The following is a 12,854-nucleotide window of genomic DNA, read 5'->3' on the forward strand; positions in this document are numbered from 1 at the left end:
CTTACCCTCAGTGCATCCAACATGTAGGTGTGTCTGTTTCTTCAGTAGAACACAAATGAAGATTTTTAACTCCAACCGTTGCTGTGTGCCAGTCATATAATCATGTGAATGGGTAAGGTTCTATGAGAGCAAAACATACAAACAAAAAAAACATGCTTAGGCAACGTGCACAAAAACCCTGCTGCTCCTGACGAAACATTGCTTTGTTAAGACACAAACCAATCGGTTTCTGTGAAAAAAACGAACAGTATTTATGTAATTTTTTTCCCTTATATCCCGACGAGTCTGATCAAGTTTTCCCATCGGCTGTGTTAGGTGAGGTCAAGCTGGTGCTATCATAGATATATACCATGTAGATCCTTATTCGATCGATCTGCGCAGGCACAAATGAGAATCTATATATATATACATATATATTTATCTATGATCGCACCAGCTTGACCTCACCTAACGGAAGTTACTGCCGATGGGAAAACTTGATGAGACTCATCGGGATATGAGGTAAAAAAATAACAAATACTGTTCGGTTTCTCACAGATCCCATCATTCTCTGTGGCAGCACAAGAATGATAAAATACATAAATAAAGCGTCAATTACACACCTAATGCACATTTTCCTTTTCATTTTGGTGCATTAGTGCTAAAGAGCTTTGTGTCTTTGTGGTGAACTGTAAAAGAGAGAAATGAAAATGAAATCGCTCAACGCATCCATTTTATTTCGACCAAAAATACACATCATAATTACGGCCTCCGAGCTCGTAAATAGGAACATCCCAAGAGGACTTGAAGGCAGCACACGCAGATTACAGGCAAAAGAGAGCGCCTGGGTCATTGAAAGAAAAGATCAAAGAGAACCAAACGAAAATTTGCTGTTGTGTGTCTAGGCTTGATGTGCTAATGAGATGTTGGTCACGTGATCACACCTTTTTTTCCCCCACACGTTGGTCTCATTTGTTTTCTCCACCCTTCCTATCGCTCAGCGGTGGAGGACAGAAAGCTGTTCATCGGCATGGTGTCGAAGAAATGCAATGAGAACGACATCCGGGTCATGTTCTCTCCCTTCGGACAGATCGAGGAGTGCCGCATCTTGAGGGGACCAGACGGACTCAGCCGAGGTGAGACACATGCACATACTATATCAGGGTTTCTACATTTTTTTCTACATTTTTAAAGGAAGCATAGGATGGAAAACAAGATTTTTCTGTCTTGTTTGAAAAAAATTGACATGTGCTCTAACAATCTCAACGCAAAATGAATGTGAAACTAACACTATCAGCTAACCAGGTGCGATTGCAAAGAAGGATCACACTGGGTAGCGACGCCCCCTGGAAACCTCATTGGTCAAATAAAGCATTCCATGTCTCTATATATTAAATGACAAATATATTCTGATTGGCAGTGAATGTTTTACGTCCCTCAGAATTTCACTTTCTATGAGGACACACTGGACTGGACACTGTAAGCGGAAAAACATAATGTTTATGACATCACAACTCATTAACATATGACCGCCCACATTTATAGACAGTACATCTATACAGCATTCAGCCGCTTGTGGCATTCTGACGAACAACAGTGTGAACCACCGACACAATCTCATGGCAGTTTGTAGCTTTTTTTTACATTTTGCCGAATTGATGGGTAATCATATTTATTTATACAATCTCATTCATACAATCTGTGATGTTAGGCTTACGCTTTTTTTCAAAAAAGAGTAGACATATAACCAATCATAACAGGGCTCATGTACACATGGAAGTCTTAAAGGTACAGTAGCAAAATCAGCCCATTTTGATATACAGGTCACAGTAGGGAGTTAAATACTCATAAAAAACTTAAAAGTTAAAATGATTAAACTTAAAAGTTTTAGTCCCCCCCCCCCAATTCAAACAAACCCAATTCAAGTCTTGCAGTCTCTACTAATGAGCTGATGATTTGAATCAGGTGTGTTAGATGAGGGAGACATGCAAAATGTGCACTGGTTGGGGGTCCCCAGGACAGGTTTGAGAACCACTGCTCTAGACAAAAAGCTTTAGAAATAGATATTTAATGGGCCCCACTTTATATTAGGTGTCCTTAAGTACTGTGTACTTACATCAAAAAATAAGTACAATGTACTTACTGTGTTCAAATTGTATTGCAAAACACCTTTGCTGATATTGAGGTGAGATACGGGTAGAGTTAGGGACAGGTGTGGTGGTGTGGGTCAGTTAAAGGGTAAAGTTAGGTGTAAGGGAAGAGCCAACTGTATAACTAAAAATGTAACTACAGAAATTAATTACACATGTAATTACATGCAGGTATCTTTAAAATGTAAGTACTATGTAAGACATGTATGTACAAAATAAGTGCTTTGTATCAAATGATTAATTACAATGTTAGTACATAGTACTTAAGGCCACCTAATATAAAGTGGGTCCATTCATTGGATTGGTTCAAACTGCTGATTCATTCAGGCATGAAGTAAATGGCTCTCTTTATGAATGAGTCATTGAATCGGTTACCCGATTGATTCGCTCAAAACACGGATTGATTCAGAAACGAAACACTGCTGTGAGTTGCTCGGTTCTACTCTAGCTTGAAGGTGCGCTATGTAGTATTTTTGCAGTAAAATATTCAAAAACCACTAGGCCAGACGTTTCCAACTATTTGTAAATTGTGAGAAAATTGCTATTTTAACCAATGAACCGGGACGTGTCAGCATAGCGTTTGAGGGAGTCGCCTGTCAATTGCATCATATCTGCGTTTCCCTCAGTTTTATTGGGCAGAAGTGCTTTGCTCTTAGAAGTGTGAACAAGTCACAGCAGCGCCGAACGAATGCACAGAGTAACATCATAACATCATTTTAAACACACTTAAATGTATCTAATATGATAAACAGAGCTGCTTTACCTTATACTCATGACCGGAAGCGTGGAAATAGTGTGCGCCCGGCGAATGTGTCCCGTCCTGTCATAATAAAAGTCCCGGTGTTCCCGAGGCGGGTATTTGTATAACAATCGCTCCAGCAGCCGTGCTCAGCTCCACAACACTCGCTCCTGCTCTTCTTCACACTACAGTAACGTTAATAACCGCATCCATGAATGTGATTTCTGCCCGAGTCCTATTTTCCACCGGCTGTGAGGTAAAGACCACATGTCCCAAGATGCTGTGCTCAAACTTGCCGTCATCAAACTACACCTTTGTTTTGAATAGGCGACCTCTAGTGGACGGAAAGTTGCATAGTGCACCTTTAATAGGTTAATTTGCTGGCATTTTTTTTTTTTTTAAATCAGAATATTGTGCCTGAAATATAACACAATATTAACTTATTTATTGAACTGTTGTAAAAAAAAAAATCATTATCACATTTGGACTCGTGTTTTTTTGGAACAAAATTTTCGGAACAATATCTTGAATTGTGGGGGCATTTTAACTGCATTATATACATCATGCAGTGAGCTGTTGCCCTACATCATGTTTTTCACCAGTCAACTGTATGAATTGTATGATGCCCTACATAGGTCTCGGGCAAGACATGTGTTAAATCATTTGAACAAGTTATTTTCTCATAACTAATTAAATTGAGAGTCCTACTAATAATATAAGCGGACTTTAGAGGTTAAAGAAAATAAAATGCAACAAAAGTGTAAGATACAACCCATTATACAGAGCACATATTGATATATTACTATACTTCATTAACAGAATATTCAAGTTAAGCTCCATTGTCGATTACTAATTGTCAGTTTTCTCATCTTGTAAAAAAAGCTTTTGAAATGCACATATTGTAAGTCTATGGGGCAGCTGGTGTACTCTTGGCAATTGACCTCTATTGTAAGTGCAAAACCTTTTTAAGCCCCTTAGCTGTCAAAAAAAAATCGAAATGCACAAGCTAAGCTTTAAGAATTAGACAATTGTGCACATTTTGGACAAATGTGGCAGTTAGAGATACTGGTTAGTGTTTTTTTTTTTTTTCCTTTTTTCTTTTTTTTCTTCAAGTTCAAAGGTTTGCTACTTAGCAGTCTCTTGCTGTGTGTGTGTGTGTGTGTGTGTGTGTGTGTGTGTGTGTGTGTGTGTGTGTGTGTGTGTGTGTGTGTGTGTGTGTGTGTGTGTGTGTGTGTGTGTGTGTGTGTGTGTGTGTGTGTGTGTGGGCATGTTTTTGTGACATATGAGGACACAAATGTATAATGACATGAGTATGACACAGGTATTACAAGGAGAGGGTGTAATATGAGGACATTGGCCATGTCCCCACTTTTCAAAATGCTTATAAATCATACAGGATGAGTTTTTTTAGAAAGTAAAAATGTAGAATGTTTCCTGTGATGGGTAGGTTTAGGGGCAGGGGCAGTGTAAGGGGATAGAAAATACGGTTTGTATGGTATAAACACCATTACGCCTATGGAATGTCCCCATATATGTCACAAAAACAAACGTGTTTGTGTGTGTGTGTGTGTTTGTGTGTGTGTGTGTGTGTGTGTGTGTGTGTGTAAGGTTGTTCGATTTCCTCAAGAATCGCGTGTATGTGGTACATGATAGTGTTGAAGATTTTTCCAGCTTGATGTAACCTGTAGGGAATTACACCGTACCTCCAACTTCCCAGAATGCTCTGCTCTTGCACACAGCCCTCTTATATCACTCATTTATCCTCCTCATCCACTCCTCTAGTCGTCCCTCCATCCTCCGCTCATTCGCGTTACTCCTCCACAGTCCTTCTTCTCCGTCTTTTCCTCCTGTCCTCATGAATATTTTAATTCCACAGGAGATTAACTTTATTCCCTCAGCTAGTGGTTGGAGATATATTTGAAATGCTTCTATGAGAGGGACTACCACCCCGCCCTCCCATAAAAAAGGATTGGATGAATAAATAGATGAGTAAATGTGTGTGTAAAGGAGGTGTACGGTAAATCCCACGGACTAGGATGACTTTACCAGCACTCTCACATCGCTATTAAATCGGTCTATCAATCATCATTGAACTTCACTATTAATAAAATATAGATCAGGCCACATGTGAGCGCAGTGCCCTGGGAGCTACCCCACTTTCTTCAAAAAACTCATCACTCGCTCTCTCTATCCCTCCGTATTGCAACGTCTCTCTCGTTTATTATTTGTTTGCATTGTTTTCGCATGGACAATGAAATAATGGTTTGCATTAAACTTATTTTTATATGTAAAAAGAAAAACAAGGCACAGAAAATTAGTTGCTTGAGACAATTATGGCTCATTATGCGAAAAGAATTTGACCCCAGAACGCTGCGATTGACCAATCACCTTCAAGTATTCCAGAGTGCTGCGGAATAAGAATAATTAATCGGTTTCCTTGGAAATTCTTTAATTCTGTCTCCTTGTTAACGGCTTATCATCTCACTAGATCATAGTTCGTCCAAACCGTGAACGCACTCTGCAGTCGCAGGTCAGCAAAAACGAGGACTTTGAGAGTTGAAAGAAAACATTTTTTTTCTTTTTCTGCGTTTCTCCCCCAAGAGATGGCTTCTTTAGAGTTTCGCACCAAGCCAGTGCCCACAAGTATCACCCTTAGAGTGTCCAAAACTGCTTTAATGATGAGGCTAATTAAACAACTCTAAAAATAAACAGCCTTTCATTCCGCTTTCACTTGTGGCGGTGCTCCGGTTCGCCGGGGCCAGATTCACCCGCTCTGAAGACAGAAAGGAGGTTGCATTCGGAGTGATCGCGAGGAGAGAGATGCTAATGAGAAGAGAGAAGAAAGGAAGGTCTGCTAGAGCAGGTAGCCGATGCCAGCAGATATACAGCCCAACCTTGTGGTTGTAACACTGTATTGCATGGCAGAATTATTGCTGATTTAATTTAATAATAAAAAAAAAAAGCATTTTAAATGCTATAGAAATAAATACACATTTTTAATGAAGAGCATCTTTTACTTTCTGAATTAAAATTTATTTTGGTATTTTTGGAAGGGGGTGGTAAGAGATGCTGCTTAAAAGTTGATTTATTTATTTATGTATTTGTTTATTTATTAATTTTAAACTCATAAAGCCGATTAAGAACGTGTGCAACTGAATTCTCGTTTATTTATTTATTTATTTATTTATCTAATTAAGTCTGTCAAATCAAAGATTGATTTAAATCATATGGTGCAACCAACATCTTGCAGACCCCAATGACTATGTGTCTAGGTTAATACATTTCTTAAAATATTTAATATTTCAACTTTATTACAAGGCAAGCTTAGGTTGTAAAATGTCATGTGGTGCAACTCCCCCAAAACAAAGTTATATTTATAAATTAATAAGTAAGGATGTTTGTGTAAATAAAATGCTGATTAACTTGAAATATACTAGTATTTTTAATAATAGTTACTATTTACATGTATTTAAGGTGTAAGAATTATTATTATTTTTTAACTTGCTTACACCACATTACACCACCATGTAACATATAGCATGAAAAATTATTGTTTGAAAAGATTATTTGTTTGTTTATTTATTTATTTTATGTGAATATTTTTTATTATTATTGTCATTGACCATTTATGAGACAAGCGAGCAATCACTATGCCCTCCTTGACAGTGGGAAATTCGAGATTTTCCTGAAGAATCGTGGTAAAATCATAGCGGTATTGCTCATATGTTGTAATTGTGAATGTTGATTGCACTGTATTTTGAGATGCAAAGTATGCACTGTGGGTGAAGAATAACGCAAGCTTTCCAGAAAGTACTTCTTATTTAACAAGATTGAAAGCTGACAGTTGTGTGTGCGACAGAACTACATAATTCCAGTCCTTCTCTATGGCAGCATGAGAATGTTTCTGTAGGAAAAGAGAGAAAGTAATATGAAATTGACCATCATGTCCATTATTCTGGTCAAAACCACATCGCATCGTAAACAGTTCCCACACTTAAAAGAAAGCACTCGAAGGAAGCATTTACGAAAAGACAGGACGACAAGTCTTTTGTTCTTTCTTCTCTTCCATTCTTTCATTCCTATGTCAGTGCATTCGCATGTGAAGAAGTGTGAGAAGCAGTTAACCCATTAACTAGACTGTCCATGCATGCGAGCATGTGTGTGTCCTCAATATGTATAAATGTTCTGGACTGCACAGTAGCGTAGAGCTCTTCAAACAGGGCTGCGTTTTCCCCCAGCATGCCTCCATATGGCCTGTTCTTCTGGCTCCCGCTTGCACCGCCTCGGTTCCAAGACTTCTTGTCCCAGATGCCATTGCAAGCGCTCCCGAAACACACACTCTCCTCCAGGGATTGTTCGGCTTGATTACAGTTATTTAAAAAGGAGTTATCCCCCTACACACACACACATATATATATATATATATATATATATATATATATATATATATATGTACACACACACACACACACTTATTTGTGGATAGGCCTACTGAATTAATTTGCCTTTGGTTTTAAGATTTAAATACAGCTTATGAGACATGCCACTGTCAATACTATCACTACTATTATAATAATATTGAGAAGAAAAGGATAAAATCACCCACTTTCATTCATCTTTGAAACATGAATGAATAAAAAGTCCATTCCACCAAAACGTTTAAGCTTCAAAAAATTCACAAAGAGACCGTATAAAAGTATAAAAGTATTTTTTTTTTTAAAAAGTATCAAAATTGGAATTGCAAATCAGGAAAATTAAGCAAATTTCTCTAGTATTGGTTTTAACAATTGAACATATGGTATTGCGGTAACTACAGGTCGAGTTGGGGCGTGACGAAGTACGTGTATGTGTGTGTGATGAAACTAGCCGCACACTCTAATCCCGTAGTTTCCAGGCCATCACACCAAACAAGACTAAAGAACCGATTCCATTGCTGATAGTCATTTTGTTGAGTGTGTATTTTGAGATGTTGAATGTTGAATGTTTATCTGAAGCTGAATGTTGAATGTTGATCGTTCTATTCTAGCCACTGTATAGCACTGTTGTCTGCTGTGTTCTTTGTACGATCTTTGTTTTTTGGCTTTATAACAACCTGTCCAACCCTTTTGTCTTGTTTTGTTTCTCTCTCGTCTCTCCTCCTTCCTCTCCTCTCCTCCCTCCCTCCCACGTCCCTCCCCTCCTTCCTGCAGGATGTGCGTTTGTCACGTTTTCTACCAGGGCTATGGCACAGAATGCAATCAAAGCCATGCATCAGTCTCAAACCATGGAGGTACTGTACCCTTGTCTTCTCTCTCTCTCTCTCTCTCTCTCTCTCTCTCTCTCTCTCTCTCTCTCTCTCTCTCTCTCTCTCTCTCTCTCCTCTCTCTCTCTCTCTCTCTCTCTCTCTCTATCTATCTATCTGTCTATCTCTATCTCTGTTCAAAAACCTAGTGAGCTTTGAGGGCATCATTTTAAGGGTGCGTTCTCTTCGCGAAAGGTTGTTCCAACTTCCTTTTGGATATCCTTCTCAGTGAAAAAATTCCAAGATGGCTTACAATACCATTAGAGTCATTCATTCAGATCCACGTTGCATCAAGAATGTCTAAATGTCACAACTTTTACTTATTGTAGTGTCATTGTTAGCTTAGCAGCTTCCATCCAAAATGGTGAACATAGCTACCCATGATGATACTAAAGTATTTCATTCAGTACTGCAAAGTATAAAGAAACAGGCCTAGTTCTGACTAAAACGAGCAATTTTACACCATTTTGTGTGATTTGTTTTGGTTTTATTCATTAGTGTTGTGTTGTTAGCTTAGCAACATGCTTATGCCAACCCCCATTAAAGTCAATGGTGAGTTAAGTTGCATGAGTAAGGAGAGCTATTTGTATGACAAGTTATAGAGTGCTCCAAATACAAAAGTACTGTTGTATGCTTATCAGAATGCTAATGGTACCATTGTACCATTTTTCTGGATGCTCTAGTTTGTTTTGCTTATTAGAATATCGGAATTAGCTTAATAGCATGCTAATCCTAAACTCTAAAGAACATGATATATAACTAAAGTCTGTGCAAGGAGTGTCATGTATATGACACAGAAGTTGCTGCCTATAGAGCTAGAGCGTTCTAAATAGGTCACATTTGCATCTGTTAAATTTAAACACGCACATTAACCTATAAAGCTGCTTATTTTGCTATTGACACTATTGATAATGGACAATGGACCATCTTTTCCTACACATTTTTTTTCCTAATCTGACCACTTCTCATGAGATTAGCATTGTTATCTTAGCAGAATGCTAATGTGTACACATTTACCTTTGTACAATTTTCTTGGATTCTCTGCTTTGTTTTGGTTTGCTAAAATATTATCATTAGCTTAACATAGTTATCACAGACTAGTATGTGAGTAAGTGTGTATGACACACAAGTTACTGACTACGTAGTGCGTTCCAAATCAGTCACTTACGAGGATTCATTTCTCTTAGGATGCTGCCAAGGCAGTTAGAGTGCTCACTAGATTTTTAGAACAGAGCCTCTCTTGCTATAGCTATCCTTTTCTCTCTTATTTCTATTTGAATTGGCGACCAGTATCACTACCATGTACAGATTCTAATATTTTCCCTTTGAAGTGCTAAGTTGCAAGATAAAACTTTATTTTAATTTTTTTTAAACATAATTTTTTTCTCAGTCACTTTTCTACAGAACTTTCAACTCCATATTAAGTGCCTCTTCGCTCCCTGTTATTACTGTCAGGCATTGCAAAAGCCACCCCTGGCCAAATGGGTCAAACTAAGAAGGACCCCCGGACCCACCCCACCCCAACCAGTCTCCCATTAGCAGACGGGTCTCGTGGTGACGATGTCACAGGCGCTTTAATAACAGACCTCCGACTGGCCTTTACATTGTGATTGCCCTGTAGAATGCTGCCGTTCTGCTCTCAGAGTTTAGCAGTCCGTCTCAGTGCCTGTCAAAATGTCAAAGCTCTGACACACCAAATCAGAGGGTGCTGACAGCTGTCTAATACAAGGCCCTAACTATGCGACTGTGTGTGTGACTTCGGGTTTGCACGCGCATGTCACCCCTTTCTGCAAATTTCCCAACGTACGTTAACCCTTGCGGACATGTTGTTTTTAACATTGACACCCGGAATTAAAAGCCACCTATTAACCAATCAGAAATCGTTGACACTAATGGCTTTAAGCAGCATTCTCAAGTCTCCGAAGGCCTGTAATTATCAATTCTTAGCTAAATTTACGAATATATTTCCTCATGCCTGCTAGCCACATGTCTGCACAGTATGTGTCCCAAACGCCAACCCCCCGTAAGCCACATCTTTTTCACAAAGGGAAAGTAATTACCCGGTTTAGATGAGAGTGAGTAAATTGTGTCGGGTTGTTGTTTGTTTTCGGCCATCTCTTCGCCCTCCCCTCACACAGAGGAATTTGTGGCCTTTCTGAATGTCATGACTTAATGAAAACGGATATGACAGAGGGTGGTCATGCATGCGCCTGGGCACACGCACACATCGCGATCGGCCTTGCTCCTTTAGTTTCATCTCAAAGGGTTGTTTTCAGTGCTGTGGTTCGCAATAGTGTCCCTGGACGTTCATCTCGTTTGATATGTGTTTGTCTCTCTTTATCTCTGTGATTGCGTTGCTGTGTTTGTGTGTGTGTCTGTCTCCACAAATGCACGTCCGTTTGCTCCTGTATATTCCATGGGAGTGTGTGCGTGACACCCCGCGTGTTCGGGTGAAATTTAACCTAACCTTTCGACAACTTATCTGGGCATGTCTTTGTGAGATTAACCTATAATTTTAACGTGTACACTTTAGCTGCTTCTTTCACATTATTCGAAGGCTGCAGAGAGAGTGTATGTGCGTGTGTGTAGGAGAGAAAGACAGAGCGAGTGAGTAATGAGATTTTTTCGGTCTCTTGAGATGTTCACTCGGAGATGGCACCACTCGATTGACAGCTTGAGTTAAATCTCTTTTTTTTTTTTTTTGCCTTACAAGTTTTATTTTTACCTCCCCTCCATCTGAGAGCAGAAATAAGAAAATCAGCTCTCCGAATGGAAGGAACACTGTAGAACGCTCCGGGTGGATGTTAGGCGCTCCACCTCCAAGGAAACTCAAATGTTCTCTCTCCAACACACTCGTTCTAGAGGGTCTGTGATCTTTCATCTTTTTCTTTTTTTTTTGTCGGTCTGTGCTTTGCAGTTCAGAGAGAGCACAATAAAAGCGGTAGAGTGATTTATCAGAGTGAATCAGCACCTGTAAGGTAGAGACAAGAGACAGCGATGTAGAATAATTGCCTTGAAGCACTCGTCTCAATCTTTCGTCCTCTTGTGGCTCCATATGGCTGCCCTGTGTTAGCTGCTGTTGCCTGAGGAACAGCTTTGATATTAATACATGTAATTGTGTTTCTGAATGTTCTTACTGAACACCATTTGCAAATTCTTACTTCTGTAACATGTGCACTTATGTGCTTGCGTCAGAGAAAATTCTGTTACCATCTTCTTCAACTTCACTGTGATTTAAATTTTAGCCTGATCCTCACATGCTCCTCACATGCCTCAAACTAAGAAGATCTTGAATATGTTGAGTAGTTTGTGTGGACTGCTATTATGGTACATCTTGGGTGAAGCTCATGTCCAGGCCTTTTTTTTTCTTCTCCCAAATTTGTTGAATTTTCACAAAAAAGAAGCTATATAATCACATTTCCTAACACCAATTCGTATTACCGCACTGTAACAAAAAATATAAATAAAAAAGAAGTTACCTGTTTGCCTTAATTTTGAGTTTCTTGAAATTTAGTTAATACAATTAACATTTTTGAGAATTGACAACCTTAAATCAGATATTTGTTAAAAGATTGTATAAGCATATTGGATAATTTTGTGTGTTTTATTTGTGATGACACAGAGGAGCATGTCAAATTACAAAAATCAATTCAAATTTTTAATTTCAATAAACTCAAAATTGTAACCAGGCAACCAGGTTACTTACTTTAAGTTAAACCAACAATATATTTTTTACAGTGCATAATGGCAAAAAAGATTTGCATTATTGTAATAAAAATACATATTATTTAAATTGTAACTTATTTTGTTCTTGTTTAATAGTATTTAAATACAAAGTACACTAAATTATTGAATTATAGTAACTGGAATCTAATTAGAATCACCATTGGGAATAAAATGTAAATATTATTTACATTGTAAAATATCTTTATAACTTTGCCGATTTAAATAAAAATATCACTGTATTGCAATAAATTGTTGTATTATAGTAGTTAGAATCTAATGAGAATAATAGGAAATACAAAAAAAAAAAAAAAACATAAATAAAACATTATTGTAATGAGAATGTGAGGTAGAATATGCTCAATACTTATAAAAATAAGTGTCACTATGCCAAAAAAAAAAAAAAAAAAAAAAAAAATATATATATATATATATATATATATATATATATATATATATATATATATATATATATATATATATATATATATATATATATATTTTTTTTTTTTTTTTTTTTTTTTGATATGGGGGTAAAAGGCATCCTGGACATGTTTTCATCAGATGAGCCCTTTTGGATATTTTTTATAACCTATGATTTTGAAGAATATGAGAGTGAGTAGATCATGTGTAAATGAATGTATTGGTTGAATAACCACTTCAGGAACTAACACTTGCCATGCATAAAGTTCTGACCCTGAGGATTTTAGTTAAACAGGCATCACAGGTCAGAACCAAGATGTTTACGTTTGTTTGCTTTCGTCGGAGAACGAACGTGTGAGAGATTAGCAGAAATGCGGCAGGTCTGTAGGGTGCAGTGAGGGCTGAGGGGTGGGAGATCTCGCTCGCTCTCTCAGACAGATGATGAAATAGTTTTATAAAGCAGGAAATCGCTTTCCTGGGAAATAAAATCAGCAGCACAGCACAGCGCTCTCATTTCACCAAGAACTCCCGTCGCTCCAGCGGTTGTGTGTGTGTGTGT

The 12,854-nt window shown here is 38.0% G+C and overlaps 1 protein-coding gene across 28 annotated transcripts in view; it reads left to right on the forward strand.

The window, feature by feature from the left end:
* The window catches only part of celf2 (cugbp, Elav-like family member 2), a 185,533-nt gene that overhangs the window by 145,806 nt on the left and 26,873 nt on the right, over positions 1-12,854 (forward strand). For 27 of the 28 annotated variants that reach the window (XM_067427595.1, XM_067427587.1, XM_067427590.1 and 24 more), the window contains 2 exons: positions 981-1,115; positions 8,058-8,137. In XM_067427595.1, the coding sequence (XP_067283696.1) occupies positions 981-1,115; positions 8,058-8,137 (215 nt within the window). The remainder of the gene's footprint in view (positions 1-980; positions 1,116-8,057; positions 8,138-12,854) is intronic. The other variant, XM_067427604.1, reaches the window with a different exon arrangement.

This window comes from Pseudorasbora parva, chromosome 20, assembly GCF_024679245.1.
Source record: "Pseudorasbora parva isolate DD20220531a chromosome 20, ASM2467924v1, whole genome shotgun sequence".
Taxonomy (NCBI): domain Eukaryota; kingdom Metazoa; phylum Chordata; class Actinopteri; order Cypriniformes; family Gobionidae; genus Pseudorasbora; species Pseudorasbora parva.